Source organism: Cimex lectularius, unplaced genomic scaffold (genome assembly GCF_000648675.2).
Source record: "Cimex lectularius strain Harlan isolate CLEC.00 unplaced genomic scaffold, Clec_2.1 scaffold20, whole genome shotgun sequence".
Classification (NCBI taxonomy): domain Eukaryota; kingdom Metazoa; phylum Arthropoda; class Insecta; order Hemiptera; family Cimicidae; genus Cimex; species Cimex lectularius.
The window spans coordinates 1,746,411-1,774,145 of NW_019392641.1; the positions used below are offsets into that span (position 1 = coordinate 1,746,411).

At 37.3% G+C, this 27,735-nt stretch overlaps 1 protein-coding gene across 2 annotated transcripts in view; it reads right to left on the reverse strand.

The window, feature by feature from the left end:
* LOC106661361 (protein outspread) overlaps window positions 1–27,735 on the reverse strand; it is a 234,614-nt gene that overhangs the window by 8,752 nt on the left and 198,127 nt on the right. For both annotated transcript variants that reach the window (XM_014384676.2, XM_014384679.2), the window contains exons 5-23: window positions 22,522–22,710; window positions 7,971–8,055; window positions 7,743–7,913; window positions 7,532–7,687; window positions 7,171–7,472; window positions 6,958–7,119; window positions 6,775–6,899; window positions 6,530–6,712; window positions 6,332–6,467; window positions 6,155–6,271; window positions 6,012–6,094; window positions 5,629–5,949; window positions 5,335–5,569; window positions 3,612–5,269; window positions 3,436–3,538; window positions 3,161–3,364; window positions 2,951–3,098; window positions 2,661–2,784; window positions 2,450–2,602 (exon numbers count right to left, since the gene is read on the reverse strand). In XM_014384676.2, coding sequence (XP_014240162.1) covers window positions 2,450–2,602; window positions 2,661–2,784; window positions 2,951–3,098; window positions 3,161–3,364; window positions 3,436–3,538; window positions 3,612–5,269; window positions 5,335–5,569; window positions 5,629–5,949; window positions 6,012–6,094; window positions 6,155–6,271; window positions 6,332–6,467; window positions 6,530–6,712; window positions 6,775–6,899; window positions 6,958–7,119; window positions 7,171–7,472; window positions 7,532–7,687; window positions 7,743–7,913; window positions 7,971–8,055; window positions 22,522–22,710 — 4,655 coding nt within the window. The remainder of the gene's footprint in view (window positions 1–2,449; window positions 2,603–2,660; window positions 2,785–2,950; window positions 3,099–3,160; window positions 3,365–3,435; window positions 3,539–3,611; window positions 5,270–5,334; window positions 5,570–5,628; window positions 5,950–6,011; window positions 6,095–6,154; window positions 6,272–6,331; window positions 6,468–6,529; window positions 6,713–6,774; window positions 6,900–6,957; window positions 7,120–7,170; window positions 7,473–7,531; window positions 7,688–7,742; window positions 7,914–7,970; window positions 8,056–22,521; window positions 22,711–27,735) is intronic.

Here is a 27,735-nt window from a genome sequence, read left to right on the forward strand (position 1 = left end):
GTTGCGATGAATCTGGTGTGTTGCAGGCTAGCATTTTCAGACTCTTTTAAATCCCATCCGATGTGGGGTTCTTTGACTCAATGTTGCGCAACATTTGCCAGTGCGGACGTCAATCGGAACAACGCTCTTGCTTCATTTGTTTAGTTAACGTTCTAGTTAGTGTTTTCTTGAAGATTTTGATACTGTCTTGTGGAGTACCGAGTTGACTTTACAGTTTACTGAAGGCATGCATTCCCATCGGTGTTTGTAGGATGTATAATTCACGGAATACAGAAATCGGGGATTGAAAAGATAAACATTGAACGGTTTAACCCAAAAATTCAGTGTTTCCGTCGCCGACATTGAAAAAAAATGCACACTTTAAAATGACAGGTTTTTTAATGCACTTCTGATTGGATGCGCTACGTACACTGCAAAAAAGAGCAAGGGAAATTCCTGAGTGCTAGTTCCTCTGTCTTTCACAGGAACTGATGATTGTGAATTGAATCTTGGTCTGGACACGGTTCTTTGTCGCGGAGCAGAGTCGGGGCTGCATCGCACCAATGAATCTACGCAGCCCCGACTCTCCCCCGCAACATGAATCGATTCAAAGAATCTCAGTGCGTACTAGGCTTAAGACTGATGAAGTTGTGGCAAGTGCTATGTATCACGAGGGTGCGTCCACCTCGTGGTCACTCCCGCTACACTGTACGAGTTACACGGTAGAACTGTATACTGTACACACTTGGAATGATTCAAGAAGATGGTGGCTCTGCCTACCTAGTCTGCACCTACTCCCTCAGCGAGGTTTTTCCATTGACCCACTCATAGTGCTTTTGTTGTAGAGATACCACAAACTGGAGCGTCTTGGCTAAATGGTGGTTGTTGTCTGAATACCTAGACGCATAGGTCTGGAGGGTAATGAAAAGGTGGACTAGGCCGGGATGTCCCAACCACCGAACTTAACCACCTCTGACGCTAAGAATACAACAAAAAACGTGATTAAAAGAAGGTGGCAGCATAAATGGGCTGGGTAGACAGAGAAGCTCTCACATATCAAGAGTGTTACAGCTTCCTTACTGCGGCTGCACGTACGTTGGCGGTAGCTCAGTGGTGAAGGGAGAGACAAGTGATGGTTGGTGAGGAGGTGAAAGTTTATTTATAGGTGTTACGTTGAGGATTTTTGGGGAAGGATAAATACCGAAACCAGGGGATAAAAAGGAAAAGAAGAGTAGAACTATTGTTCTACTGAAGGAAGAAAACTATTCTATTTACAAGTACATAGACAAATCCTTTTAAATTAAAAGCTAACAAAAGGCCGAAATTTATAGTTAATGTCTCTAGTCCAGAATTATCAGGCCTAAAGAAATTGGAAATGTACCAACTCACGGGATCACTCCTCACTTGCCGGGATCAGCCCCCTTCCTCTTCGTAGGAACTCTTCGATCAGCCCGACTAGGTTCACAATTCACACACACACACACATACACTTTTTAAAAAACAATATTTTATTTTCCTCGCGGAGACCACCTCTTCCTCGAAACATCTATATCCAACTGAATCTCCTTGCTTTTTTTTTTTTTTTTTCCAATCTCGGACCCAGTGCCATCCCGATCAGGATCTTGCAAGCCGCGAATTGCTTCCTGCTTCTCGTGCTTCTCTTCTCGGTTCGTCCCGCCACTATTTAAGCTTTATTAATTTTTTTCCCGAGAAGAAGGGAAAAAAATGTATTAAGAGCATTGTCAATGGGTGGCCCTCAGAGGATCTGACTGTAGAAGAATGGTCATCCTCACATGATTAAGAATAAGATATGCGAGGTTGTCCTACTTTTGAACCAAAGCAGAGAAAGGTTGCTTGATGTGCCACACCTAAATGAAGGGTGCAACTCGGCTCCATACAGAAAGCGCACAGAAATGCCACCTGATTTGAAAATGTACTTGAGAACGGCGTTTTTGGATCCCCCTGTTCCAATTCTTGGAGGAAATGGGGTTGTTCTATTATATGTAGTAATAATAGCTTGTGTTGGGAGTGAATGTATTATTAGCATGTATGTGTGATGTGATAGGGTGATGGTGGAATATCGAGTACCCCATCAATTGGGTGATGAACAGACCTAGCTGTTGACAGCACCCCCTCCTCTCCCGGACCCCAACCTCGGTAGCTGGACAGATATGACTGAGGACTGCCAACACCTGGGATGGGTGATTCTCAAGTTTGTCAGCAATTTACTGTAAATAGCTAAAGCTGTAATTGCTGGTGGACTACGAGAAGTGAATAGGCCCAACTTAGCATATGTTTGTATGTGTGTGCAGATTTGAGCCTACATAAATCCAAATCCAAACTGCTTTCAATCGAGTATAACACTTGGGTTATCTCTGGAAACTCAAGGGCATCGTACCCTCTACGTACTATCTTATCCTTTAATCCTACCTGGCCAACAGGTACTTTAGAGTATAAGTATTGATCGTACCTTGCATCTAACTGCATTATGTGCTGGTGGGCATGGGCGAGCTGTTGATTGGCGACGCGGAGCTTGTCCTCGAGGGATGCGCTCTCGACGCATTTTATGGAATACTTGTCAGAGAGAGACAGAATCTCTTTTTTAATCTCTTCCATCTCGGCCCTGAAACGTTGAAAATTGTAAATGGAATCCTTGGACGATCTCGAGGTTTAAAACTTACTGGTGCTGTTTGTGCAGGGCGGTAATGTCGTGATTGGACTGCATTTTGCTCATGTACTCCGTCTTGAACTTGGCCACTTCCTTCTGCACCTCAGCCTCATGTGCCTTTCTCATTGCATCAAGTGCTAATAAAAAATAACGATTTCATACAAAATCACAATAGTCACAATAGAGTTGTAGTTGTAAATCAGTTTGTAACTAAATATAAATATGATTAAATAAGATAACAGCTGATTTTTTTAAAATGCATTTTTGTTTATAAATTGTTTATTTTCAGCATGGGAAACATACCTGCTAGTGTTGCATGAGTCTCTTCAGCAAGTGCTTGGTCCTTTTCAAGCCGGAGAGCCTTCAGCTCACGTTCGTGTTTTTCTTGCAGTTCCACTATCTGTCTTTTGTGTGAATTTTCCATGCCGACGAGCCCCTTTTCACAAACAGCCTAAGACAAACAAAAAAAACGTCAAAAACGTAAAAATGATAATCTATGAGTAAACGACTTACCCTCAGATGCTGGATTTCAGCTTGGTAGCGATGACGCATGTTTTCCTCCTCTTCTAAATCTGAGCTTGACGAGCTGAGTGCCTTTGAGTACTTTTTCAAGTCCTCAGCCTGGGTGTTGTATTCAGCGTCCCAGGAATCTACATGTTTTTCCAGTTTTCTGTTTTTATCGATCAGCTTGTCCTCTTCCTCCTTGTACCTTTGAATCTGGAAAATCATATACTAGTTTAATAATATCCTTTTCTTAGAGGTTAAAGTAATACAGCTATGAAAAGTACCAAATTGCTCTTCTGTTGTTCAAAATCAGCAGTCACTTTGTTTAATTCTGATTTGTGCTTTTTATTAAGCTCATCGATTTCAGACTTATGATTAGTTTCAAGCCTGAAAAGAAAGCAATTTTATTAAACAAACCTCATTTACCAAACATAAATCGCAGATTAAAACAAACTCATACCTAGAAATTTCTTGTTGTAAACTTGCACAGCTAGAGCACTCTTGCTTTTCTTCGGCGCACTTTTGCAAGCACACCAATTTCTCCTTGAGATGTTCACATTTCCTACAGAGTGAGTCTATCAGGTTGTCGGCGCAGTGTTCGAATGTTTCGCACGGCGCGTCCGGCCTCAGAATTCTTTCCAGGCAATTGACTTCTTTGCTCACTTTCTCGATGGCGTCTTTGAGTTTCTCCTCGTCTTTTGAATCTTGCGAAAGCTCGCGGCAGAATTTGACGTATAAGAACTGTATCTCGGAGAGGAGGCTGTTCTCTTCGAAAGGGATGTGCTCAGTCTCAAGATCGGAGTATTCGCCGTTGCACAGAACGGCTACTCTTGCATCCAGGAGGGACTTGTGTGCGACGACATCTGCAAACTGGATCAAAAGCTCCCTTGACCTCTCTTCATCTTCTTCTGTAGGTCTAATAGGAGAGGTGTTTTCCGCCTTGAGTCTTTGCAGTCTCGTTGTATACTCGTCTTGCAGTTTCTTAAGGGCCACTCCCATATCATTAGTCAGATTTTCATCAGCTAAAGAAACCCACATTTCCAAATTGGCCCTATCCTTTACAATTCCAGCAAATCTCGTCTGATTCTCATTCTCTATATAGCTGCGGTACGTCTGCGAACATTGTGCTAAAACCTGAGAGATTTCTGCTTGTATTAACTCTTGGTTTACGGCCTCTTGGGCCAGAGACCATGCGGCTTGTATTTTGTCTTTGCTGCGGTCCATCCCTGCGTCATCGGCAAGGCTCTCGACAGCAAAAGCTTGTGCCAGTTGATCGACGACTTCATCGATGTACTTACTCACTTTGGCATCAATCACACTCTTCTTGCTCAGAAGTTCATTTACAACCGGATCTTGTTTTTTCCTATCTTTTGGCTTCCTGTTGACTCTTTTCACTCCTTGTTGGGATAAATGTTTAGCCAATGACTTTACCAAATAATCTAAAGAGGTTTCGATATTCGGTTTCCCACCGCTGATTTTATTATCGAGACTGATGATCAATCGTTCGGCATCGGTAAGATCCAAACCTTTACTTTCCATCACTGCATCGTGTAAGCGGCCAATAAGGACGGACTCATAAGCAAGTTTTTCTGCTAATAGGTTTAATTTAGCTTCATTCGACCACTGTCCTGCTTTGATTAAGGATTCTTTCTTCTTTGCAAGCACGATCAACTTGGCTCGAAGGAGGTTTTCCATCTTTTTCACTTCATTCATCATCTCAGTCTTCTGTGGACTATCTACCTCGTCCTGTTCTCCGTTGAATAGTTTTAGTTCAATTTTCTTGTTATCTGAAGCGCTCGCCTGGGCTACCTTGGCCTCGAGGTTTCTCAGTCTTAGCAGAATCTTCAGAGGTTCCGTACTCGTAGCACTGTCGAGCGATTTTCTCCTCAACCGGGCAGAAACTTTATCTGATTTTTTACTCTCGACGACAAGCGATGAAGGCCCCTCGGGTACTTCAGGGATGGCTGTGGGATCAATAATATTCATCTTGTTCTCCAACTCGGTCAATTTATCCTCGAGTTCTTTGCAAATCGTAAATGATTCCCTTCCTTTTAATGACAGAGACCTTCTCTTCTCTCTTGTTTCAGTCTTTGACAACTTTTGTTTCAGCGTACGAATCTATTGAGAAAGATTGTTAGTTTCTGAATAATCAACTGTAGTTATAATTATTGGATTATGCTTACTTGTTTTTCAGCAGAGGAAAGTTTAGTTGCCAGATCTTGAATTCTAGCAGCCATGAGTTTGCTGCTAGCATCAGATTCTTCTCTAAGTCCTTTCGCTTCCTGCCTTGCACTAACGACACTCAACTCCAGCCAATCTGCAGCAGCCTGCGAGTCTCGTAATTCTCTCTTGAGAGCTCTGATCTCATTGACAGCTTTTTCAAACCTAGCTCTCAAATCGGTATATTCTTCCGCAATTCTAAGGGGAAAAATTTTTTAATGTAAAATCTTTTGTTGTAAAAGTGGATAAATCCTTACCTGTCTTTATCAAGTTGGTCGAAATCAAGATCAAGATCAATGTTTGTAAGGTCACTAAGGGAATCGACACTCCTCGACCTGTCCTTCACGGCCAAAGTCGGCTTCTCAAGTTCCTGGACTCGCCGGTAAAGTGCTTCATTCTCTTCTATTGCACAGGTCAGCCGAATTTCTAATTTTTGCAGTTCGTTTTGAAGCTTTTCTTCCATCTCTTTGTGCTCGGTTAGTTCGGCGCAAAGGCTGGCGCATCTCGTGTTTGCATCCTCGAGCTCGCATTCAACTGATTGCATTGCTCTTTCCCATTTGCACTTTTCTTCAACATATCTGAACAGAGAAAAAATAAACTGTTTTGTCTTTTTTTTATTAATCGCCTCACAAAAACGAACCTGTTCTTTAATGCTTCATACTCTGCGGTGTCTTTCGCCCTCTGTTTACCGGTTTCTTCTTCACGCTTCATCAAATCTTCAACCTAAAAAATTTAAAATTGTGCAAAAATATTACAAAATATATTAAAAACACTTTTGTTTACTTTTCTTTCCAAAGCGACTAAATCAGCTGTCCTGATTTTTGGCTTCATTTCCTCCTGACTACTGCTCTTTTCTCTATACAATGAATAATCAGCACTGTCCTCATTCAACTCTTTCATCTAAAAATGTATATTTTACGTCAGAAAGAAAAATAAAACAATAAAACTTCTTACACAAACCTTTGACGTGGGACTTGTAGGATTACATGCTACAATCAGATCACGGCTTGAAACTGAATCAAGTGTCGATCGTCGTGAGTTCGGAGGAGAAGATTTCGATCGTTTCGTACCATATCCTTTCCACTTTGAAACCCCTCTACAAAAGAAAAAAGTTACATGAACATAAACATCCTCAAAAATTGCATGCAAAATAAATACCGTGCTCTTTCTTTAACTTTGGACATAGGCGTTCGATTGAGAGGCGGTGAAGGCGGGAGCGCTTCACCCCATTCGCCGCTCTCTCGCCTACCAGTTTCTGATGCTGTTCTGTATTCATCGTCGGATGAAAACAGAAGAGATCTTGGCGTCATCGGTGTCGAGGTAACCAAAGAATCATGCTCCCTGATAAAAATAGTCCATTGTTAAAAATATAATTTAAAAAACTAAAATCCCAAAAAACTTACTGAACGGGTGAACTAAGTTCTATAGAAGAGTCCTGTATTCCAGCTGCTTTTTTCAGAGCGGTCAACCAATGGGCCCTGATTCCACCAGTGAGGGCAGAAAGAACATATTGTTTTCCATCCCAGGTCTTTAAAAGAGAAAATTATTTAAAAAATTTCATAAAATTAATTATAAAATAATATTACCGTAAGCTGGAAGCCATAGTTTCTTTGCACTTGCATTTCTGTCACATTGCTGATGCCGGACAGATCAATAACTCCATCAAGAATCCCTTGATCTTCTGCTTTAGGATCACGGTAATAAAGAAGGCCATTCCCTCTTAAGACGAACCAATGCCTAGTCCATTCCTAAAAAAGTCCAATTAGCAATTTTCAAACACAAAGTTAAAATGTCTTTACCTTATCTTGCCCCTGTTTCATGAGCCAGCCACGTTTGATGTTCAGAAGTTCCTCGGCTGGAAGATCCACTCGTAGGTCACTCGGAGAATACCTCAGGATCGACACGTCCAACCCGCAACCGTCAGGATCACCCCTTACTTGTTTGTGGGAGGTGACATCGCCGTCCCGGGTTGGTTCGAGGCAATGCTGAGAGTTTTGGAGCGACCTCGTCCTCGGCCTCGTAATCGAGTCAGCAATGTCTTTAAGCTTGCACTCGCTTTCATACTCTTCTAACAAGAGTCTGTGAGAGACTTCTGGATGGCCTGAACAAATCAAATGAAAATGAGTAAAAAATTTCAAAAATTACAAGAATTTCATTTACCTGTCTGAGGCTTGTCCTGCCAGTTGGGGACCATTTTCGTTATATCCTCTGAGTAACTCCTGTTCGACTTCAACCCTCTTTTCTCCCTGTTTGCCACTCTGCGCGTCCTACCTTTTTCATCAACCTTATCTCTCGTCGGAGGCGATCCCATATAAACTAAAAATTCAATTCCTTTGTATACAAGTCATTAAAAAAGTAAAAACATGTTTACCTTTTCTTGGTTCGCTGTTGGTATTTGTCTGTGGGATTTGCTCAATCGGAGAAGACTTGGTCGGTGATGCGGTATCTTTAGTCGGGAATACATCATCACCCTCCCAGACAGGTGTTGAAATCCTTGTATTGTACTGGTTTCTGGCTGCCTCGTTGGCCAGACCTGGTGATCCTAGGAATTGTTTTATGACAAACGATGTTTTTAAAAGATAATATGGTTTTCAGTTACCTCTGATGGGCGGAGTCTGGAGGATGTGAGTGGTCTTACTTGCAGACTGAGTCCCAGGAAACGTGGCGTTCCTTTTGTGGCGTCCCTGAAAAAAAGCAAAATTTAAGCATACAGAAAACACAACAAAAGCTGTCAATGAATATGTTAGGCTATGCAATATACATTAAATAATTCAATGGAAATATTTAAACATTTTCACAATACATTATATATATTTAGTATTTTAAACAATTCCATAACCAGAGGAAAAATTTTTGGGTGTTCCAGAAAGATAAAAAGAATTTGATGTCTTTAAACAGAATCTGGGAACAGCTTTTTTATGCCAATTTGATCCTTGTTCCCTTCAAATTACTCCTATTTAAACTCAAATCAAAAAATTTTAACTTCAAATTCACCTGTTTTACGATTAACATTATTATACATCAACATCAACCATTTTGATTCAAATTTAACATTTTTACCTTCAAATTAATCTTTTTTTAACCTTCAAATTAATTCTTTTTAATTTCAAATTAACTTTTGCCATAACTTCGAATTGAATTTTTTAATTTCAAATCAACATTTTTTTTTAATCTTCAATTCCAAATCCCCTTTTTTACATACAAATTAGAATTTTTTTACCTTTCAATTAACCTTTTTAAATTTCAAATATCCTCTGTAAATAAAAGGTATGAAATATATGCACATAAAGTCCATAAAATCCCTATATTTGATGGTATGAAAAATTATTAAAATTCAAATTAATAATTATACAAAACTAAATAAATATAAAGGCAAATTATTCTTTTGTTAATTTGAGATTTTTTAACAAAAAATAATGGGGGGGTCTTAAAAAGTACAATTTCTTAAATGAAACGAAGAATCCTTTATTTATATATATTTATAATTTCTATATATTTTGATTTATATATTTGTAAATTTACGTAATTTCATTAATCAACTTTCATATGGTTTTTAAGAGCCCATTTATTTTATATTTTAAAAAATACTTATATAAAAAGAAAAATCATTATTTTTATATTTTAAATAGTTTAAAAACGTAATGAATTGATTTTCATACAATTTTTAATTATTTTTTTCATTTATTTTCCATTGGCAAAAAATTCTCTAATAAACAGGAATTTTACTTTACATGCTTATATTTCATAGGATCGCCTAATTTGGAATTCTTAAAAAAAACACGTTAATTTGAAGTAAAAAATAATTAATTTAAAGTTAAAAAGGGTTAAGTTAAATAAAAGGGGGTTTGTTTCTTATCTGCCAATTATTTTATGTTTAATTTTAATTAATAAAGCATAAGTTCACTAGTGTCGTGGTCCACTTGACCAATTAATATCTTTCAATTAATTAAGGTTTTTAGTTGAGATAAAAATGTCAGTGTCACGAGCGGGATTCGAACCCACGACCTTCGGCTAGATACGCCGCTGCTCTACCACTCGAGCTATCGTGACTTCGATCCACTCAGACACGAACTTCCCATCTCACCCCACCTTTCGAATTTTCCCTCCTTTTTGCCATTTTTTAAATGTCGTGTAATCTATTTCAGTCTCGGCGACAAATGAAATGGCCAAGGAGAGCTTTAGTGAAGGTATACTTCATTTAAACTTATTAAATTCACTATTTAGGTTTTTAGTTGAGATAAAAACGTGGATTGAAGTCACGATAGCTCAAGTAGTAGAGCAGCGGCGTATCTTGCCGAAGGTCGTGGGTTCGAATCCCGCTCGTGACACTGACATTTTTATCTCAACTAAAAACCTTAATTAATTGAAAGATAAGGCATAAGGTTAAAAGAAGTCGGCCTGTTTACGGCCTTCCGCACCGCGACCAATATTGGTCTATCTCCAATCTCTATTATTGTCTGAACCTTTTTGTTAATCTTAAATTGTTTATACGATCGTTTATACGTAGGTCTTACACAAACAGAACAGGATTGTTTCTTATGCTCTATGTTTATGCCTTTGCAGTGTTCAGTCAGCAGTCCTACTATTATTTCAGTCGTAGCACATCCTAGGTTTAAGTTCGTGAGTTTTTGCGATTTCATAATTTTTTTTTCGTGCCTTTATCCTGGAATACAATCCCATTGACCCAGGATTTAGTCGTACCCAATATTTGATAATGGAAACCTGAATCTTCTGTGTTTTAATAAAACCCCAATTGTTAAGAATCTGACAAACAAGCGGGCAAATAAGAAGACAGCTTATGGACTTAATTAAAATGGGACCCAGTCGGCCTTTATTTCCTCGATTTCCGCTGATCTTTTTTATTTATTTATTATCGTAGGCAGGTTAGGAAGTGAATATGATAAGTCAATAACGCTCTTTGTCCCTCTCGCCTTCTGCCGTTACTTTGAATTTTTACGGCCTTGTGTTAATTAAAGCCTACTTTACGCCCACTAATGCTTAAAAGACGTTTAAGATAAGGCATCAGGGAGATAAAATTATGAAAATATTCCTAATCACATATTTTTAGTCATATTCCGCCTCTGGAGTTTCTCTCGCCGATAACAAAAATCTTCTGAAAATTAAATGCATAAAAAACATTTATTAAAATCAACCTAAAAAGCTATTTTAATTAACGGATGGGCCAAAAATATCTACATTTTATTTAAATACGAAATAACGAATAAAGATAAAATGTGTGGTGATTAGTGACCGTTAATCGATATTTATTTAGAAATCGTGAGATGCGGTCTGGTGTGATGTAGGTTTCAGAAAAACATTTTCTTTATCGTGCCAACGTTTCGATCTTTATTGAGATCATCTTCAGAAAGAAATCCCAGGCCCTGAAGATGATCTCAATAAAGATCGAAACGTTGGCACGATAAAGAAAATGTTTTTCTGAAACCTACATCACACCAGACCGCATCTCACGATTTCTAAATAAATAAAGATAAAATATATGTTAGAAAAGCGCCGAGCATATTTTTCTATTTACTTCAAATTCGTAGCTAATCTTTGAAGTAATAAGTTTAAATTTTAATAGTGAAATTGATAAATTTAAATTTGGACAAAAGGGAGAGGAAACACTCGCGAAATCTTTCTGTAGACAAACTGCATAATAAAAATATATTTCTTTAAAATTCCGGGCCGTCACGAAAGCTATAAAGCCCGGCCAGGTAAGTCATATTAAAAAACAGTTAAAGGGTTAAAGCGCCAAATCGGTTCGAATGTGGGACGATTAAAACAACTCGACGGAAAGGAAATAAGGTAAATGAAATTCAATTGGATGGGGGGAGAATTTAAGATATTTCAATTATATCAAAATAAGGGGTTTATTTAAAAAATAGTATCCCCCCCAAAAAAAAAAAATTAAAAGAAATACAACTTTGTCCGCTATGTTTAGTTTTGTAAGGGAAAAATACTTGGATTCTCCGTCAAAAAGCAATAAAATCCGTGCAAATTTTATTAATGTTAAATACCCATGAGGATAAATTACAAAAACTAATAAAAACTAATCTATTCGAATCATAATAATTACTGTAGTATTTGAAACAATAGAAAAAAAGCAACTTGGCCTGCCTATGGTTATCGAATTTCCATCTCTTTTTACAAAGTCAAAATATCGATTATATATTTCAAAGAAACTGCATAACTCAAGAAAATGTACAATATATTGCGGTATTTAATATATGGAAGGGTCTTTTGAAGTTGGCCACCTGCCATGTTCATCCTCTGGGCTATTAATTCTTGCTGTTCCATCCATCCCAACTATGTCCGTGCTGAAATTCTCAGATGGTTTGATAAATGAACCGTATTGAACCACGATGGTGCGAAACGCTAATAACTAATCCAGTCACGATCGTATATGTTATTAGATGATTTACACTTGAAAGAGATTGGGATTATTAAGTACAAAACTAGACTTGATCATTAGATCATCATTTAACTTAATTATGTGCGAAGTTTATCTTCCTATTAAACTCCATCATCGCCCTTCACATCCTCACCAGTGGAGCAACTATCCAGGTAAGAATCTGGAGGACGCCTTTTAGGAAAAATCCAGTAATGGACCTTCATAATTTTGGATAAAGTGAAGAAACTTCGAGGGTATGTCATCATTCATTTTCACATTTTTATCCCAGTCTGCCAAACCTGATCCAAAGTTCTTTTAGCGTACACTGCTCCTTATTTGTCTTACAATTAGTCAAACCATAAAAGAAGAACAAAAACAACTTAAGTTTTAACCATAAATTTGGCCTTTGGGCAAAACGATTAGTTTCCGGTTGGACAGCAGGCAATTCTATTCGGCACTTATTCGCGACCTGCCCACTCAGTCTTCCAAATGTCATCCAAGTAGTTGCTGAAAGTTCTTTTGCAATTGCAGACTACTTTGCCCTTCACCGCCAAGTCGTTAATGTTCTGTTCTGTAGATTTTGCAGCTTTATCTAACACCAGCATACTTTGTAGGTCTTTAGAGGGGTCCATGTTTCTCTGGTGCACCAAAACAGGCCTTTCAACGGTCCTGTTCAACTTCACATTGCAATAAGCGTCGAGAATGAGTTCATTAGGTGAATTTAGGCCGTAATAATATTAGCCTGTCAACTCCTTTTTTCCTCCTGGGAGGGTTCATTTCTGAAGTTACTAGGGTTAAACCTAGAACAATGAACGATAAAACCACAATAAATTAAAGAAAAACGTTTTTTCGAACAAATGTTGCTTTTGTGAAACGCCATTTATGTCTGTATGGAACGACAAAAGTAGGAGATAAGATAAATGATAAAAGGGAAGAGGTAGAGCAAATCTTTTTGCTAATAATATTCTCACGGCCTGCATAACTTGATCGAAATAGTTACTAAAATTATTATTACCGCAGCCATCATCGTCGCCAGTACCTTCACCTACTAGGCCTTAGATTCTGCAGCATGCTCTGCCAGTAGGTACTGTACGCCCTTCAGTCCTGCAGGATCTTGGTTTAACTGGTATCCCAAAACAGGTCGACTTGTACAATTTTATCTTTCCAGTAAGTGTCGACTATTCCCTTTTAAATTTAATTTAGTCCGGAATAGTATTAATTAGCCGATATTTTGTTAAGTTTCTAAGATTAAAAGCTTAAAATAATTTGGTCCTTAGGCAGGATTACGTTTCCGGCTGGACTGACAACAGAGAAGAGGAGGTGGCCGCAAATTCACTCCTGGTTCCTTGAAATACACTTAATATAATTTAAAGTTTTCCTCAATCCAGAACTATGTGAACTTTATGTAGGCTGCAATACGTGGCTTTGTTCAGCCTAGGTTAATAAACCGCAGACTCGAAAAATCTTTATTGAGCAGGAAGGCTCTACGTCCAACTACCTTTTGGCCGACGTGGACGAGAGGTCAGACCGCAATGCTACACTCAAATCAGCCTGTAGGATTCCTCAGGGTACTGTGCACGAATGTAAAACTGGATATTGCCGGATGTGCTAGAGCCGATAAGGCACCTATCAGGATGATCGTAAAAAACGCGGATTCGATTAAGATTGATCAGTATTGACATGGTAATGTACGCCCCCCTCCCAAAAAAAACCCGGATTCTCCCCATAAACTTTAAACGGTAAAATTTATTTAAGCAATCGGCCTAGCGATTAGCCGCGTGTCGGAATTTCTGGTTATTTCGGTTTCACGACATTTTAATCTAAGGCGATCAAGGGTTTCGACATCGCCTAAGTACTCATAGAGCGTGGAAGCACCAATTACCCGGTGATTGACAACGCTTAACTCCCATGTTAGCCGGCTAAATATACAAAGGAAGGGATAAACAACGTTGCATAACCCTTTCAACTGCCTCCCATGCATAGAGCATCATAATCGAACTTAAAACAATCGTTTAATCGAGACGTAATTAATTTCCCGATACGAAAACCACTCGTTCGTATTTTTTTAGAAGCCGAATTAATAACGCGTTCATTAAGTCATTATACAATTAAAATGATTATAATGCAATTGCTCTGAATATAATTTCATCTAAAGACAGTTTAATAGAAATTTCTGTTACGGACCACAGTTGAAATTTAAATTATAATAAACAAAAGATCAGGTTTCTTCTTTTACCGTCATCCTTTTAGGAGGTTCGGATATCAAAGATCACGGTCCAAATTGTCATCGTCGGTAATCAGGGCGTGGAGCGTTGAAGAATGGTCGAATTTTTCGGGGAAGGGTATGACTTGCCGTTTTTATTGGTTCGATACGACACTGGCGGCACGACACGACGGATTTCGGATCCGGAACCGGTCCGGTGTTAAATCCGATTTTCCAGTTTTGGGCTGTCCTTTGACACATCGCCTTTCAACACATCACAGATCCTTAACTGGCACCCATGAAAATCGAGGGAACCAGTCGCCAACGAAAGTTGTCTGTTGACATTTTTCGATGAACACGTTTTTATTTGCTGTTTTTGGAAACATAGACATTTTCAGTCACCCTTTACCATGATGTGACCAGGGAAGATGTTGACATAAAGCTGGCAAAAATGTTCAGAAACAATTTATCTACAGTTCATCATCATCTTCCGTCCATGTTACCACACATTCATGGCTTTCTATATGAAGAACGTTTAAAATATTAGTGTCTTATTCTACTTGTTCTCCTTATTAGTATTTCTGTGTAACGATATTTCTACTTCTAATTATTATTTTTGTGTAACAATATTTCTACTTCTTCTAATTATTATTTCTTTGTAACGATATTTCTACTTCTAGTTATTATTTTTGTGTAACGATATTTCTACATCTTCTAATTATTATTTTTGTGTAACGATATTTCTACTTCTTCTAATTATTATTTTTATGTAAGGATAATTCTACTTCTTCTAATTATTATTTTTGTGTAACGATATTTCTACTTCTTCGAATTATTATTTTTGTATAACGATATTTCTACTTCTTCGAATTATTATTTTTGTGTAACAATATTTGTACTTCCTTCTAATTATTATTTCTGTGTAACGATATTTCTACTTCTTCGAATTATTATTTTTGTGTAACGCTATTATTATTATTTCTGTGTAACGATATTTCTACTTCTTCGAATTATTATTTTTGTGTAACGATATTTCTATTTCTTCTAAATATTATTTCTGTGTAAAGATATTTCTACTTCCTCTAATTATTATTTTTGTGTAACTATGGTTTTTCTACTTAACTATTGGATTGCTACATAACCTTACTTACAGAAATATGCAATAACTACTATTACCGAACCATGAGATATTTCAACCAGGATCTAGTCCTTCTACAAGACGTTGTAAATTTTTCCCTACTATTTTTATACTTCGGGTGCCATATATTATAGCCAAAGTAATTTTTTATTCTCTTATTATTTTTATAAATTCTATTTATCCACTTCGGCCGTTTTCTATCTTCGTGGTCTGCTTAACCGGGCTTGTTTAGTCTGTCATACAAGTTTCGGCTACTCGCCATAATCAACGGTCTTTGTTATTTCGTCTGTCGAGTCCTTTTTCTACAATATGACCTGCGAGGATTGGCAGACCAGGATGATCAGAGGCGACCATACTACAGGTTCATCCCTGCCGTCCATCTATCCTTGATGATGATAGATTGATTTCCGTGATAGATTATTATTTCCGTGTAACTATTTTTTGTGATTTGATCAAAGTATTTGATTTGTCACTATGGTTTGATAAATTATTATTATAAAACAATATTAATGTACCATGTATATATATGTTATATATAATGTCGCTGGATATCGATAGGGACAAAATCAACGTATTGCTAAAAATATTAATTTATTTACGGAATTAGGTTTACAATAAACAATATCATGCTTATATAGCTTACATATAAAATCTTATCTAAAAATGAATCGATTATGTACACTCGGTTAGTTTAATGTTATTAACTCTCTCTGGTAATGTTCATCTCCATTGTCTGACGATGCCTCCACGATATCGGCTACGCGGCCACTACAATCGCGCGTAGTCTCACAAGTGGCGATCATGTCAACGGGACGTTGTTACATATACATATATATGTATATGTAACAACGTAATATATATATATATATACGTAGAGTTTTGAGCTGTACTTTCAAAACTCAACAATATATATATATATANTATATATATATGGCCAATATGCTAGACCATAAGGGAAAAAAAAATTAGAGTGGTTCATCTCATGTGTTTCATCGCCAGCCCTAAGTTTGTCATAGTGTGTATACACGAGTATATCGAGGAGAATCTATTGCAAAGTTCCTGGACTTATTCTGCACGACCTGCAGTCTCGCGATGTTTGTCTTGTACGTGGGAATCAATGATTCTCGTCGATAAGGGGGAAAGAGACGGTCGGGACGACAGGTCCTAAGACCTCATCGTATTTTCTTCGCCTATGTGGAAACATTAATACTTTACGTTTTATCACGAAGCGTTATTGAGCCGCGTCGGCTAATAACAGTTTCTGCAACCCAATGGAATCAAAAGCTTACTCATTTGAAATACTAGTCACGTAGTTTATACCGTTCCGATATTGCCGAGACGATCCGGCAGTTGATTATGAAATAAAAGAATAGAAAGAAGAAGGGAACAAAACAATAAGAAAAATTTCACTTATTGTGAATGAAAGCGACCTTCGGAGTTAATCGCTTCCAAGTGAATTGGAGCCGAACGGCGATAAAGCGTGAAACCTGGCTGGAGTTCATTGTAGTAATCCGTCTGAGGATCGTATTAAGGAATTGATATTAAGGAGAATGGGATTCCGCCGGAAACGGAAAGTGGGACGAGCCGGTAATGCCGGCCACGACTTTTCCGTCAATGCAACCGCTTTCTAACCTTTCATCTCTAATTGAGACGATTTGGTGATGAATGGGCAGGGTTTTGGGACCTTTACTCCAGCGGCACTGGATCCACAAGCTCGAGTGATTGATGAGAGAACGGTTTAGTCAAGTCCACCACTACCATCTCGTATCTCCATTTTTCCTCTATAATCTATTTTTCATCAAACGGACCGACACCATCGTTCTTCAACCGTATCAGGTCAAGTTCTTCTATTGTATCGTTTTCCCGCTACTTTTGCTTTTTAAAATAAGCCTGCAGGAGCTACCAATGAACTCCATATATTACATTAAAACTACTGTTGTACAATATTCTACAGACTTGACTTGACTATGGTGAACCTCACACAGTTCACCGGAGAAAGCTAGGCTGCAAATGATACACTACAAATCATTCCACAACCTCTTTAGTTAGCAAACGATGTTCTGAAACTGTGGGAAAAAATGGCACTCTGCCTCGTGTGCTTGGACTTAATAAACCACCACTTTCTTGGTCGTTGTTTTAGGAACCGGCTATATATAAGGGAATTGGCAGACTGCCATGGGCTACTTGAACAATGATTTAAGCTTGGCCTCTTTTCATTAGAGATCATGGAACGGAGGAAAATTAATTTACAACGATAAAAAACAAGAATTTCTTTATTGGGAAATTAAATCACGATTTAGTTATTGATTTATTATTATTGATCATAATCATAAATTAAATAAATAAAATTTCAAACTTGAAAATGCTTAAAATTGTTTAAAAACCTAACAGTAGTGTGACTATTTGAAAACATAAATCATAATCTAATTAATGATTTAAGCAGGTCTATGTGACCCAGAGAATCGATATAAGTTTAAAAAAATAACATGAATATGATAAAAAAAATTGCATTTATTAAAAAAAACAAATCAGGATTTTTGGTAGTTTATGATTTTTTTTAAATAACAAAATTATTATAGTAAACGTTTATTTGTTATAATAACCTGCATCTCGATTTATGAGTGATCATTTTTGAAAGAGAGAAAATTGAATTATGTTGAGATTTGTCAAGATGTGAATATTTCATTACGGATGATAGCAGTGAGGTGGCATTTTTTGAAAACTAATATCATGATCTACTAGATGGTTTTAGAATGATCATTACTTCATAGAAAAAAAATCACAAATGTATATGTTAAGATGTGTCAAGACGCGATTTTTTTAATCATAGATCACAGAAAAAGCAAATTCAGTCGTTACAGCCAAGCTTTCGATCTATTTTAAGGTCATCATCAGGGGAAACCAATATATATATAAAACAGTTATTTAATACAATAGATACTATTTGAAAATATAAATCATAATCTCATTAATGATTTAAGTAGGCCTATGTGACCCAGAATTTATTTACTTCCAGGAATTAAGATTTGCTCTCATAATGCGAGTTTGAAAAACAATGACAGAATGTAAGCAATAAAGGCCATTTAATGTTAACTTTAGTGAAGAAGCAAATTATTGGAATTAACAACGAAATGCGAGGGGCGTCGGTGGCCGCAACGGTTTAGGCGTTGACACGGAGCTCATCATTGTAAGGTAAAGGTCCCGGGTTCGAATCCAGCGGCCCTGCATTCGAACCCGACATACTCACAAATGGGCTTTTTTTCAAAAACACCGGCACCCCGAGGATTGATATAACCTCTGCGGTTGCGAACCCACTAAAAAACAAAAATAAATAAAGAAATGCATTTATTCAAAACGCAAATCGGGATTTTTTTTCAGGAATTTATTTACTTCCAGGAATTAAGATTTATTCTCATAATGCGAGTTTGAAAAAGAATGACAGAATGTAAGCAATAAAGGCCATTTAATGTAATTTAATACTATAGTGAAGAAGCAAATTATTGGAGTTAACAACGAAATGCGTTTTTTCAAACTTTTTGCCGTAACTTTGTGATTTTTTGGGTACAATCCCATTGTACCAGTGTTTTTAGCGTAAAATATCCTTTAAAATGATGTGTCAGGATGTATAGGGTCATATTTGAAATTTTGAAGTTGAACTGGGCATAAGGTACCCTTTATAATTTTTCTCCAAAAAAGGGAAAACATTTGAAACTAGACTAAAAATATTTAACACATTTTTTTTTAAATATATATAACGTCATTGGTTCAAGAGAAATTCAGTCGGGCCATCTAAAAAAGTTCCGTGACTGGCTGACAGACAACACAGACCAAACCGCTGGATCTAAAGGGTTGAAATTTTGACGGTGCATTCCTACAATGGCATGGAAAGCCGCTAAGAAAGGATTTTTTGAAATTCCATCCCTAAGTGGACCATATTGACAATTTTTTATCATGTACAGACCGAAGTAAACAGAAACGAGACATTATATTAGAAAGCCATATTAGCACACTGCAAAGACACATTAAAACGAGTCCCACTTGGACGAAGTCGCGGGTAAAAGCAGTTTTTTTTAAAGGTGAAGACAAATTTCCTTGATGAACGACTCGGTCCTAACATTGAAAACAAATCGTTACAGTCCATCTTCAAGGAAATTTGCGATGGCTGTAAAACCTTATGAGATATCATGATTTAAGCTTGATCATAGATTAAAGAAACAAGATACAGGCATGTTTAGATCCGTCAAGATTTGATACTATAGTTTTTCAAGTTTAACACAACAGTAAGTACATAGTCAGAATAAATTTATACAAAGACAAAATCATGATTAACGTCTTGATTTATGCCTGGGCTTTGCTGGTACAATGAGCAGACTGGATTATTAATTTAATAATTGAATAAATGAATCTACATAGTTCATGATTTTATCAAGGCCTTATTAAACAGGAAAAAATGATTTGCATCTCTTTAAATTTTACATGTCACGATTTTTCCAGATAAAAAAACATAACTTTTATTGAATTTATACAAAGACAATTACGATCTATTTCTTGTTTTATGCATGATCATTGTTCTAACAGAGATAATTTGGAATTTAAATATGTTTCAATTTGCCAAGGCAGGATTTTTCATCGTGAGAAACAATTGTATTGATTGATTGCACTTATTCATTGACTATACGATCTAGTTCATGATTTGATCTTGGCCTCATTTTGACCAGTGTTGTCATTTGATGATGTATTGATCGAAATGTCATTTTATAATATATAGTTTCTAGCCCAGATTTTAAACATGGTCGTAAAATGGGACAGATTTAAGATGGTTAGATTTATCGTAACAGTATGTCCTGAAAATAAAACATGATGTAATTAATAATTTAGATTGAGTGTGTTGACCAATGGCAAATGTGCAATGTAAATCAATTCTGGAGTGTTTTAATTTTTTGGTTTTATTTGGTGTCAATGGCTGGGACATCCATAAAGAAATTTTCGTTTAAAAAGTAAAAATCAAGGCAGGCCTACCAATTTTTCTAATTCATTTGTGAGTTCTCAGGGAACGATTCGCATTGTCGGGGGTTAAAGGACGAAAAGGAACCGGGCGAAAATGATAAATGCTCATGGGAATGACTGGCGATTTCACAGTTCGCGATAGGGCTAGGTCTGATCCATGGCTCTCGGCGTTAATATTCATAGGAGGTTGTCCTTTCGACGGCTTCGCCTTATCAAGATCCAAGGCTCTTCCCAGACCCGAGAAGTAGTCTTGGCCAGACGTGTTTCTACCGTCCCTTGACTGGAAGCCAAAATCTCCCCCTCCGGTGAACACGTGTTACGACGTTCAATTAACACAATCTTGGGACGAGAGGAATAAAAACAAATATAAACAGGTAGATTTGGGTTTTACTCAAAGGTTCAAAGTTTGCCAACAACAGGCAAAAATTAGGGAAAATTTCAATGCAACACTGTTAAAAATCAACGACGAATCCAGATATATTAAAAAGTAAAGCACATCTGATCTTAACTCATGATGTAGGATTTCAATAACGAACACAATCATAACATGGCAAATGTGAACATACATAATAAATTATATTTCTTAAGCTAAAATCGCGTGTAAAATCATGAATGCACATTTTTCAAAAATACAATGGAACCACCCATTTTCTTAAATTTTTTTATATACTTTTTTATACTTTGTACAATCATGAAAAAATCGTGCCTATTTTAATCATAAGCAATGATCATATAAATATCAAGAAGTAGGTCATGATTTTATATTTAAATAAATCCAAATGAACTACTATTGTTTTGTATGTTGAAAAATCATGACAAATCTAAACTTATCTGTAAACTGTCCGTTTAATCTAGGATCAAGTTAGATCATGGTTTAGTGTTTCTATGCTATTTGGACCAATTTCAATATGTTCTATGAAGCATGATCATGTTTAACCATGGTTTATATGTTTTCTACCATATATTTCTGTCATCCAGGCTAAGAAACAAAAATCTGTACGGAAATGAGAGATAACTTGATCCAGCACTACTACATTTAAATTTCCTATGTTCTAGCCGAAGCTTACAGCAATGACCGTGCAAAAATTAGGACATAAATCATAAATTTGGCGTTGATGTAAACCCAATCGAACTACTTACATAGTAATACATAAATTCTCAGGGTGCCGGTGTTTTTGAAAAAAGCCCATTTGTAAGTCTGTCGGGTTCGAATGCAGGGCCGCTGGATTCGAACCCAGGAACTTTACCTTACAGTGACGAGCGCCGTGTCAACGCCTAAACCGCTGAGGCCACCGACGCCCCTTCTTGCATAGAATAAATACATATATATGATTATTCGGAGATCGTGGGTTTTAGAAAAACATTTTCTTTATCGTGCCAACGTTTCGATCTTTATTGAGATCATCTTCAGGGCCTGGGATTTATAACAACACCGCACACACACAGTATTATATGTTGGATTGTTGTGTTATATGTTGAAAAAAAAATCAAATCTTAAAAACTTGACAAAAATTTGTTTTATGCTGCAACGGTGAAATCATGATTTATGTTTGCGTCCTCTGCTTTTGTCGTCACGTAAAAAATCGTGCCTTAGGAAATCAGAACCTATTTACAAATAAACTTATTGCTATATAATTGTTCATAAAACACGTAGTAGATTTATACAAATCCAATTGAGCTATCGTTATCTTCAGTGTTAAATAAAATAAAATCTTGACAAATCTAAGCATAAATACTCTCTGCTTAATTTATGATTATGCTTAAATGACGAGTGATGAAAAAAGAAAAATTTTAAGCCCATTTTTTTTCTGTGAAGCAATGATCATACTTAAATTATGACTGAAAAGCTTATTCACTTCTGTTGTAATCTAGTTGAAAAATCGTAACTTGGCCAATCGTGACATATTTGATTATTAAATTATATCAGTTCAAGATCATGCATAAATTAAGAAAAAATCATGATTTAGGTAAACACAACAACAAATTGTAGTGTTCTGTGATGAAAATACCAACTATTGAGAAATCTAAATTCATTCAAATAATAACTTCTCTAGGTTTAATCAAATATAATGCTTAAATAATCAATTATATCATGATGTATGTATATAACAAGAGCAATATATTATTTTTCGGATAACAATGATCATACTTAATATCACGATTAATGTGACCATATATTGTTATTCTGTTGTGGTCCATGCTAAGAAAATCGTTCTTGTAAATCCAAACATATTTAAATTATCTCTGTTCAAGCAAGAATCATGAATAAATTAAGAAAATAACTCCATTCGAACCTGTTTTGTGTTTTAAAAAAAGTCTAATCACATACATGTAACAAATGCACATTAGAATGATAATTTATATGTCTAGTATGTTATTTATAAAAAAAAAAGAAAAAGATAACAGCATACCTTGGATCTGGGGAAAACTGACAAGACGTCTGTCCAGAATCTCGCCTCTTCTCGCGAAGTCCCTTTGACGAAGTGGACGATGTCGGGGCATGTGATGGCCAGGCTGAAAGGGTTGCCTGTGACTTCGTCGGCGCTCGCCACTTCTATGACTTTGTTCATGTCAATGCTCGCCTGGGGCACCGTCTCCGGCTAAAGAAAAGCATATTTAATTAATCTTTAATGTCATATTTTCACAATACACATAATTCAGTATACATTGCAGAAAAAAGTAAATAAAATGACACAAATGAAAGAACATTTAAAAATGAGTTTACATGCACACATAAATGTAAATATTATTTTACATATATAGGTTATGGGTTTTATAGGCCTAACATAAACAAATATTTTCCTTTCGCGTCAGATTAAGGATAGTTTTTTCTCACTCACTCTCTCTCTTATTCACTCACACTCTCTCCTACTTACTCACTCTCTTTTTTCTCTTTCTCTCTCTTATTCACCCACTCACTCCCTCTCTCCCACTTAATCACTCACTCACTCTCTTTCTCTCTCTCGCTCTCTCTCCCTCACTCCCCCACACCCTCCCTCCCTCACTCTCACTCACACTCTCGCTCTCTCTCTCTCGCACTAACTCTCTCTCATTCACTCACTTACTCTGTCTCACGTACTCATTCCTTCTCACACGCACGCACACAGGCACTCACTCACTCACTCACTCAGCCTCTCACTCTCTCCCACGGGCTCACATACTTTCTTTCTCTTTCCTACTAAATCACTCATTCTCTCGTTATCTTTCTCTCTCATTGTCAGTTTATTTGTTTTATTTTCTTTTACCGTCTCTCTTTCTGTCTTCCCTTCCTCTATCATTTACTCTCACTTTTTCAACCTATAACTTGAGACAATTTCTTGCAGCATCAATAAACAAAACTCACTAGTTTTCGTGGTCCGCTTGACCAATTAATATCTTTCAATTAATTCGATTTTTAGTTGAGATAAAAAAGTCAGTGTCACGAGCGGGATTCGAACCCACGACCTTCGGCTAAATACCACTTGAGCCGTCGTGATCTTGATCCACTCGGACACTAACTTCCCATCTCAACCCCACCTTTTGAATTTTCCCTCCTTTTTTGCCATCTCAACTAAAAACATAATTAATTGAAAAATTCACAAAACGTTCATTCATTAACACACACACACACACACACACACACACACACACACACACACGCACGCACGCACGCACGCACGCACGCACGCACGCACGCACGCACGCACGCACACACACACACATATCGTTTTCTCCTACCCAATGTATGACATCGAGAGAAGCATCCTAATACGAGGAATCACCCTTGAATCAGAGGGATCTTGGCCTTTGAAGAAGAATCAACTGGTTGAAAAAAAAATCTGAAGTATTCGTGCCTTATATTCCTCAACAATATAGACTTAACATTACTATAAATTCACCATCTTGTTTTGCCAGAGAAAAAAATGTATGTAAATAGCTAATAAAATATATAAATATAGATAATTTTGTAGAAGAAATGGATGTAATCACTGGAATGGAAGCATGTAAATAAATCAACAATAAATTCCCTCATTCCAGGGATGAGGAAGAACACACACACACTTTCAAATTCTCTTTTACTCTCTCTCTCTCTCTCGCTGCTGTCTACCTATCTTCATATTTATCTCAATTTTCGCTATCGATCTAGCTCTCCTTTCCTCTCCTCTCGCTCTTAAGATATTTCATGAACAGAGAACAAACTGGCGAGTATAGGCAAAGGATAACCAAAAAGACCAAACTGTTGGTAGATAAGATTATAAGATACTGAAATGTGTGTTGTCAACCTCAATATCCCTGAAATTGAATCTTTTTTGTCTTAGGCTACAAGTTGAACTATTCCATTGTAAGGCTATGAGTCGATTTTGCTTGGATTGAGCAACGCGATCACAATCCATGATTATCCCCGCCTCGATAATCAATTTCAAAACCTTTAATGAAAAGGGACATTATAAGGAACGAAGCTGGCCGGGGCAACAAAAATCCAGGTGAGGCAAGAGTTCCAACCACGAAACAACTTTTCCTCCTGCCGTTACCAAATTTAACCTTTGCCCGGTCAATTGGCGGGGTTCAACCGATACAAGGTCGCAACTTTTGTCTCGCCAAACAGATCCTTTCCTCAGAATTTTACTAGCAGGCACCATTAAGTTTGTTTATCCCCGAGTTTTCTTTCACTTTTATAAAGCCGGTCGGGCATTCCGCTCTTAACGTCTTCGACCGCCGGTGGCTGAGGCGATTATCCCGCGAATATAACTTTAACGATAGGCGGAGGTATTCGTCCTGGCCATAATAGTCCGGCAGGCAGAGCTAGATAACCGCTTCAACAATCGTCCAGGGATAATCGTGGGTTTCAATAGATTTTTATTGCACGCCCGCTGTTAACATTCAAAACTCATATGCAGAAGCATTTATTTTTACAGTTCGATTTCACAGCATACCTGGCCCTGGCATTTTGCACCTGACTCTTCGCCAATACCAGAGAAATATTGAAAAATAACAGCATATAATTAATATTCTAAACCGGAACAAAGTATACTTTTTTCGTCAACCTGAATGGGCTTTTGATCCACTAGAGAAAAACTCACTCTAGTATTAATTATGTTTACCTTTTGTAAATGACAGTTCTATTCACAAAATCTGCGATCTACAAATAGCCTAACGCTAAGGCGGGTCAAAAAGAAGCAGCGTTTTGTAGCATAAACTGCAGCCAAATTAAAAAAGAACTGGAATCTCGGATAAGAACAAAACAAATACTGTGAGATTAAACCAGCCAAAGGACTACCCGCAGGAAAAAAAAAAAAAAAAAAGAAGAAGAAGAAGAAGAAATCGTACTCAACCGAAAGGAATAAAGCACTGTAACCGGGTATTTACAGGCATCTTTGTCCAGTTAAGTACGATGAGATGACCAATGTCGAATAAATCTGGAAGAGGCAGAAACAACACAACATATTTTATGCAACTGCCCCACAACAGCTACGTCCATTGTACCTGAGAAAACTGCTCTTCAACTATAAAGACCTTGATGAAGCTGATAAAAATTCATTACTACATTAAAAAAACCCGAAAATCTTCCAGAAAATTCATTAACAGAGATCGGCAGAATAGACGAAAGTTTAAGTGTTAAAGGGGGGAAAAAGGTGAAAGAGTAGTTTGGCCGTTTCTGGCCACTTCGTTCTGCCAATCTTGGCTGTTTTGGCTTGTCAGATTCGTTTCTAATCACTTTTTTAATAATAATTATGGTGAAAACCCGCCAATGAAAATGGCAAGAAGCTGAAAACCCACCTGACTGACCCAAACAGAGTAGGAACAATAGTATGAAACAAACTATAGATGCACAGTTTGGAGTGTGCTAGCGAAAAAATAAGTGACCATTAATGCTTTCAAAATTCAAATCATATGGGTAATTCGATTCGAAGCCTTCATGCGGACTCGGAAATCCTGCACTAAAAACCTTGATTGACCTATATGGTCTATGGGCTAGGAGTGATCTTAAAGATCCCAGAACATCAAGAGCAACAGGGAACGCAATCCAATTTCTAAATTGTTCAACTTGATGTCAATCTTGACATTTTTACATACTAATTATATAATTTTGAATACAAAGATATTATGTTTTCGAGATTTTCAACGGAATGTTTTGAAACGTGTCATCACTTTTAAACATCATCTAGAATATGCGGTCATGTTTATTCATGACTTAATGAAGTGCTCAAACCCCTTTCTTTTTTTTCTTTTTTAAGACGAGTGACTGCTCAGAACAAAAAATCTCATTAGCCTTCATTACGCATGGTTCTTACTAGGTATAAAACTGACAATCGACCGGGAGATATAACTGGATTTCCGTCGGTTTTTTCAAATTTGATTTAATATGTTGATACCATTTTTCTTTTATTTGTTTATTTATTTTTTGTGATCGAGGAGCTGGTCAGTTAACCACGGCTCTCGAGGCCAGTCAAACCGCAGCTTTTTACGTATCGTCTTACTGCGCGGACTTTTTTCCCTTCTTCTCCTCCAGTCCGGTTTGACACAATAAATGTGCCCAGCGGTGCGTGATTCGAGACGGAGTAACGGTGGGCGAAATCGAACTGCAGCCGATATGCAGAAGAGCTCGACCCCGGTACAACGACGACGTTACGTGCCTCAACTCCAAAACGTCGCCTTGGGTGGTCCCGCTTTGTTGATAGTACGACCATAATTAAAAATTAATATGATAATTGAGTATTAGACATTTGAATAATTTTCAAACGATGTGACGACATGCCGTATTAAGTTAAAATTTAACATTGGTAGGCGACATACCATGAGCTTTTTTGTTGAAGACAATTATCATAATGTAATAAGGCAAAATATGAACTTCTTATTAGATCAAAGCAGAATGTTAAGTGTAGATAGAAATCCCCTAAGTTTAAGACAATAGGTACAAAACTTAAAAAAATAAATAAATAAAATAATAGAGGGGCGTCGGTGGCCGCAACGGTTTAGGCGTTGACACGGCGCTCATCACTGTACGGTAAAGGTAAAGGTCCCGGGTTCGAATCCAGCGGCCCTGCATTCGAACCCGATATACTTACAAATGGGCTTTTTTCAAAAACCCCGGCACCCCGAAGGCTGATATAACCTCTGCTGTTGCAAACCCTCGTAAAAAAAAAAATTATAGTGAGGAAACTTTTACTATTATTAAGCTAAGTGGCTTTTCAATCAACTTCATAGAAATTACCTCACCTTCCAAAATTTTTGTCCAATACATAAAAATATTCCAAACAAACGAATATAAGTTTTTCAACTTCTTTACTGAAGATGGCGTGACCCAGAAACTCATACACCAACAAGAATGACGTCCTAGTAAAGTTTATTTCGTTCACGATTTGACTGAGACAAACAGCGAGAACAAGCGGATACAGCGACTGACAATGGGTACACGCGAAGCAATCAACACGGCATCAATAATCAACAGTATCAACCCCATTAAAAAAGGGGGGGAACATCTGACTCCAAGCGAAAAACCATGTTGGTTTATGTCTATCTGCGTTGTCCTGTCACCCTGGTTTCGGCAGGGCCAGGGTTATAAGTAGGGAGGGGCGAAAACAAAGCCTCACAGCTTCAGATGCCGAAACGCGACTAACAGACCAAACCAGATGAATGAGAGTCCA